The sequence below is a fragment of the Fundulus heteroclitus genome, chromosome 15, assembly GCF_011125445.2.
Source record: "Fundulus heteroclitus isolate FHET01 chromosome 15, MU-UCD_Fhet_4.1, whole genome shotgun sequence".
Classification (NCBI taxonomy): Eukaryota; Metazoa; Chordata; class Actinopteri; order Cyprinodontiformes; family Fundulidae; genus Fundulus; species Fundulus heteroclitus.
In genome coordinates, this window is record NC_046375.1 from 7,974,290 (window position 1) to 7,980,793 (window position 6,504).

The 6,504-nt window shown below is 38.8% G+C and overlaps 1 protein-coding gene across 2 annotated transcripts in view; it reads left to right on the forward strand.

Annotated features, from left to right (window-relative positions):
• Positions 1 to 2,558, forward strand: part of enpp1 (ectonucleotide pyrophosphatase/phosphodiesterase 1) — a 37,539-nt gene extending 34,981 nt beyond the window's left edge. The window contains exons 21-22 of one of the 2 annotated variants that reach the window (XM_036147304.1): positions 429 to 558; positions 2,387 to 2,558. In XM_036147304.1, the coding sequence (XP_036003197.1) occupies positions 429 to 558; positions 2,387 to 2,549 (293 nt within the window). In that variant the 3' untranslated portion in view covers positions 2,550 to 2,558. Of the gene's footprint in view, positions 1 to 428; positions 562 to 2,386 lie in introns of both variants that reach the window. The other variant, XM_036147303.1, reaches the window with a different exon arrangement.
• Positions 2,559 to 6,504: the final 3,946 nt, after the last annotated feature.

Genomic DNA, 6,504 nt, shown 5'->3' on the forward strand with positions numbered 1-6,504 from the left:
GTTGTGTTTTCTTGCTAGATCTTCAAATTTTCAGACAGCTAAAACGAAAGTTTTTACATCTTTACTTCTGTTCTCTAAACTGTTCAAAACTAAAGTTTTTTTTTTCATGTACATTGTGAATTGGATGTGGACAATCTGGTAACTGTTTAGTATTAGTTGAGTTTTGTTCAATAAAATCCTTCAGAGTTTACCTTAATCTGTGAACATACTTTAAAGGAAAGCTCTCTAGGTAACGATGAAAATAATTATTTTAAAAAAGAATTTCGAATGCATGGAAAATACCTATCACCATCAGGTGCTGCCCTCTGGTGGCTCATTGTTGCTTGTACACAGTTTAACACAGATAATCCAGAGTTCAGAGATGTCTGTTTGTAAAAAATTACAGGATTATTTGTTGTACTCGGCCCTATTTTTTCATGTTTTCTCAGAGGTTTGGACACATTTCCACACTTCCATGCTTTTGAACTATTCACAAGAGCTGAACGGGGTCAACGTCATCAGTGGGCCAATATATGATGTAGATTTTGATGGAAATGCCGATCCAGTCATCAGCAGCTCATTGTAAGTTTTCTACAGATTTATGGTGATTGCTACCACGTGGTACCACGTGTTTAGATGCTAAATCCATGTTTAGCATCTAAACATTTAAGTGTAAATTAAGCCTTGGAACTTCTACTGCACACAAATGCATACACATTAAAACTTGGCAACCATTTTTAGAAGTCTCATTAAAAATAAGTTGTTTTTTACTATATTTGCAGTCTATTAAATCTGCACAATATTGCTTTCAATGTATGTTTCAATTTGTCTCTACATTCGATGTGCATCATGAGGCCATTTCTTATATTTTAAAATCATGATTTAACTGATTCAATATCAAAACTTTAAACCATCTTAAATAACCCACTAGTAGCTAAATTTGCAGTCTGAACTAAGGTTTGTGTGCAGTTGCACCATCACTACAAATGAAAATCATGAAAAGATGTGCAACAGGTTATTAAGTAAATTAGCTTTAAATTCTGAAAAAAGTTTTTGTATTCTTGTTCAACTTTCGTGCAAATTAAGGTGAATTATAAAGTTTATTTACAATCCAGTAGGGGATCCTGTAACCTGCAGTTGGGGATCATTTAAAAAGAGAGAACGGCTCAATTACTCATCCGGGGGCTCACAAAACCCAAAAAGTAAAGCACTGCAGTCTCAGCTGCCTCGGTTCGGGTCAGCGGTCAAGATTCAACATTAAGAAAGAGAGACTGGTGAAGTTGGTAACGGTCAGCTCAGATTAAGGCAAGGCAAGTTTATTTGTATTGCTAATTTCAGTAACAAGACAATCAGTGCTGTACATGAACAGAACATAAGAAAAGAGAGAAAGGAAGTAACTTTTAGCGAAGTGCTGAAATGAAGGTGCTAAATGGCAGACCATCGTCAGAATCCAACGTAAGCTTTAATAGAAGCATTGGACAAACCACCATGACAACTGAGATGAAACATGTCTGAAATGTGCAAAAATATTTATATGGCATCTAATAGTAAATAAATAAAATAAAACATCCAGTCATAAATTTTAAAAAAAATCTAGTGAAACTGGGCCATGCTCAGATTTTCTTTCCAGTCACAAAAGTCCTCAGTGGAAACAGCTTTAGGACGTTACAACAACGTTGTATATTGTTTCCATGGTGAACAACTAAGTTTGTATTTTAGCAGAAGAAGCCTTAATGGAAGTTGTGCAACAATAAAAACAGCAGGCAAGGTCATAGTGTTGAACACATTCATCAGTTAAGATTTGACCAAATCTTTCAAACTTAACCAACACTTGTGAGCTATTCAGATGTAATTTCTCCTTTTCAGAGGATGTGTTTGCACACAAATCAAAGATGTGGTTGTAAGAGATCTTTGCATATTTTATTAAGTGTCCTGGGCAGTTACCACGTTGCTAAATAGAGATTGAGCAACGAGTAAACCAGAAGCAGACGACAGTTTGTTGGTTGTTCGGTCCCAATCTTATCAAACCACAGGCGCTGAGCACAGGAGGAGATGACTATAAATCAGAGCTGTTGATGTTTTTCTCATGTTTTTACCCCTTTATTTTCATGTCTATTTATGTTGAATCTTCTATTCGGTGAAATACTGCACTGAAACTGACAGCCTTTCAACAAGTCTACGTTTCGTCATATCCCCTGGCAGTTATCTTGTGTTAGTGCCCGGTGTGTGGAAATGCAGGAAGTTTTTTAACAAATTGGGAGACAAAAAAAAAAAAAAATGCAACTTTGTGTCATCAAACCACAAACAGAGATAGCGGGAATCAGAGGAGTTAAAGGAAATATTTTTTCTGCATAGGGAACACATTTAAATCCAGCTGTTTCTTATTTTTAAACCCTTTTCTCGGCAGGAATGAAACCGCTGTCCCGACACATTTCTTTGTGATCATGACCAGCTGTGGCAACTCTCTCTGTGAGGGTCCACTCAGGGCCATTTCCTTCATCATGCCCCACGCGCCTGACTACAGGGAGTTCTGCGCCGTGAGTAACAGCCCCGACTCCAACCACACCTAACGCCTGCACACAACTACGGTGCCTCACAAGAGCATTAAAATTACCAGGACTATTTCTCTGATGCGCCTAAGCAAGAATCCTGGTCATCTGATTTGTAAATAGTGTCCACCTGGGAGCAATTTGGGCTCACTATAAATGCAGCGGTTCTGTAAACTGGCAGGCCAGACAAGGGGGATAAGCAGCCAAGAGCTTTGACGGTAACACTGGAGGAGCTGTAGAGGTTCGCAGCTCATGTGGGAGAGTCTGTTGACGGGTCATCTGTCAGAGGTCCACCCCACATCTGGCCTTTAAGGAAGGGTGGCAAGAAGAATGTGGTTTTTGACAGAAAGCTACAGGAAGTCCTGCTTATAGTTCGCCACAAGGAGACAAAGAAAACACGTGGAAGAAGACGCTCTAGTCAGACGGGACCAAATTAGATATACACAAAATAGAAAAACACTGACTGGAGGAAACCTAACACTGTATTACTTCCTCCAATGATTAGCTGGTGGTGGGAGGCTTTGCTTGGCAGGGACAGGGGAGATGGTCAGATGCGATGGGAAGATGGATGGAGCTAAGAAGATCCAGGAAAAAAAAGTCTGTTAGACGGTGTAAAAGCCGCAGCTACTGTGAACTGGCTTAAATTAAAGCTGATTCAGTCAGAATTTAGAGATGAACCCATGTGAGGCTTTAGAAGATGCTTGCTCACACTGCCCATGCAGTCTGGATGAGTTGGAGATATTTTGCTAACAAAAACGAGCAGAAAATGTCGTCTGATGAGGTGCAGGGCTTGATAGAGACAGTACCAACAAAAGACTTGCAGCCTCTTAATTAACAACAAAGGGTGGCAGTATATATGATATATATAAGTGGATATATATATATATATATATATAGATATCTATAATATAGCTATCTAGATATATATACTTACTCTATATCATATAAGATCGATGTGTGTATGTTGGCTCTGTCTCTATATGTGTCTATGTATCTGTCTCTGTTATGTATATCTAGTGGTATCTCTATATGTCTCTGTTTATCTGTATGTATCTCTCTCTATATCTGTCTCTGTCTATCTATTGTCTATCTCTATGCTCTGTTTTCTGTCTGTCTCTCTCTCTCTCATTTCATCTCTCTCTCTCTTCTCTCTCTATCTCTCTCTCCTCTCTCTGTGTGTCTCTGTCTCTGTCTCTCTCTGTGTCTCTGTCTCTGTCTCTGTCTCTGTCTCTCTATCTGTGTCTCTCTCTCTGTCTCTGTTTCTCTGTCTGTCTCTCTCTCTCTGTCTCTGTCTCTCTCTGTGTCCTCTCTGTCTCTGTTTCTCTGTCTGTCTCTCTTCTCTCTCTCTCTCTCTCTCTCTCTCTCGCTCTCTCTCTCTCTATCTCTCTCTCTGTGTCTCTCTCTCTCTCTCTCTCTCTCCTCTTCTCTCTCTCCTCTCTCTCTCTCTCTCTCTGTGTCTCTCTCTCTCTCTCTCTCTCTCTCTGTGTCTCTCTCTCTCTCTCTCTCCTCTCTCTCTCTCTCTCTCTGTCTGTCTCTCTCTCTCTCTCTCTCTCTCTCTCTCTCCTGTTGTCTCTCTTCTCTCCTCTCCTCTCTCTCTGTCTGTCTCTCTGTCTGTCTCTCTCTCTTCTCTCTCTCTCTTCTCTGTCTGTCTCCTGTCTGTGTCTCTTCTTCTCTCTGTCTGTCTGTCTGTCTGTCCTATGTCTGTCTGTCTCTCTCTGTCTCTCTCTCTGTCTGTCTCTCTCCATATGTGGTGTATAATTTGTATAACTACTTTTATTTTATATTCTACACCCCCTTTTTAGAAACCAGCTTTTCCATTTTTCTCTCTGTCTCTCTTCAGGAGGAGTCCTGACTTGTCGTGGGTGGAGGAGGTGGCTGAGGTTTCACACCGCACGAGTCCGAGACATTGAGCTTCTGACGGGACTCAGCTTTCTACCACGGCAGGATATCAGTGTGAAGAGAACAATACAGCTCAAAACTTTTCTACACACTGGTTAAACTCAGAGACTATTTCTAAAACTGCCTTGGCTCCCAAAGACAGCCAGATTGGTCTCCAAGCAGGCAGCTTTTGGATGCACCAGTAACAGTGGATTTTTTAGCTGCTTCAATGAAGAAGGGTTCCTAATTTCAGACCAAAGTGTTTTTTTACTTTAAGCGCCTTCTGTTTTATTGGCCATATAATCACTTTTAAAACCAATCTTACTCTGATTTAGGTGTGAATCTATGCAGTTGATCTTGATTTTAAGAATAAAAAATCATCCTCAAGTTTCCTCCAACTTTTAGGCAAAAACCCTAATAAATGAGAAACTTTTTTTAGTCAAACTGTAGGCGGAGAAATATCAGGAATACCATCCCTTGTATGATTAAATCCACCAGAAACACTTGTGTTTGAATGAATCATGCTCTGCTTTCAGATAACTATCCATCCAGGTTTTGTTCCTGCCTAATTTTCAAATGTTATTTTTATTTTGTTATTTTTTTTATTTTGTTTTTATTTTTATGTTTTTGCACCAGTACTGTTTTAAGTGTTTTGTGAATTTTTGAAAAATAATTATTATGTTTTCAGTTTGTGTATGTTGGTTATTTGTGTGTGCATGATGCATGTATGGATTATCAGCCCTGGCACAGACACAAGTTTAATCCATACACACAAATCAAGCGTGCATTTAGTTTCCCCCTCTGTACACTACTAAAAAGCAAGCTATAATTAGCTTTTATACCTCCTTGCCCTCTCGTCCATTTTCCATGTAATGCTTCTTCGTTAACAAAGAAAGAAGATCATTGATAGCTTCATGTTAGTTTTAATTGTATGTATTTGTTTGCAACCTCCAGTTTGCGCCACTAGATGTCACTAAATCCCACATCTGGATTCTCATAAGACAGCTTGTTTGCAGCTACAGCTATTTGTTTTTCTTTAACAAATATTAGCTAGTTCAAATGTAATTTTTGTTCAACCGATTACTGAATTAGAGTTCAAATATGTTTAAGCAGTATTGTTAAATGACGACTCTTTTTCCACAATTTCGGTCTCACTGTGGTGTCCTGGTTGCCCAGAGTCTTGGAAACGGCTTTATTGTCTTTTCCTGACTCTTGCACTCGTATTCAAAAAATCTGAATATTCTTGAAAAGTGAATTTAGGTTAGTAAATCACTAATTGAGACTCAATATATATATTAATTACACACACTGGTGTTTTCAAGCCTTTGTCTTTTAATTGATGGTTTTCCGCTTATGAAAACAAACCATTTTAGAATTAAATATTATAGTAGACCAATAAAAAAACTTTTTATATGGAAATTTGGCCTTAGAATATGTGAATACCTTCTTAAAGATTGTTTTCTTTTTAAACTACTTTTAAAACTGTCAAACGGGCCTCATCAGACTGCGTAGTGTAATTTATATAATATGAGTGCAGCTATCAAGGACTTTGTTTACCATCGGTTCTTGAATTTCTTTAGATCAGGGCACAATGTGTTACTATTTGAAGTAATTGTTTGATTCTCCAGGCTTGGCAGTAATAAGGCCTGGTTGTGGCCAGTGGAATCACACCCTTAGGGCTTAAAGGTTCCTCTACATGCAGACTGAAGTAGCTTGAATCAAACCACCACCACTCTACTACCTCCATACCTTTCACTCCCTTTCAGGTGTTTGTATTTCATTCCTCTGCTGTTAAAGTTTGAATCTAGTTCAGCGATTTGCAGCAAACTGATTGTATCTGTGTTTTTTTTAGGACAAAGGAAGGCAGTCGTGCCCAGATGTTCATTGATTAATCCATGCATGAGCGTGCAAAAGTGTGTGTGTGTGTGGGGGGGGGGGGGGGGTGGTATCACTTTGGGATCACTACCCTCTCCTCTTTCTTTCATTTGTAACTTTTTGATTTTACATTGAATTCCTGAAATTGTCCATCATGTGTTTTCTTTTTCAAGACAGCAGTTATGAACAACACCTTATTTCATATAAAACCATTCTGAACCCA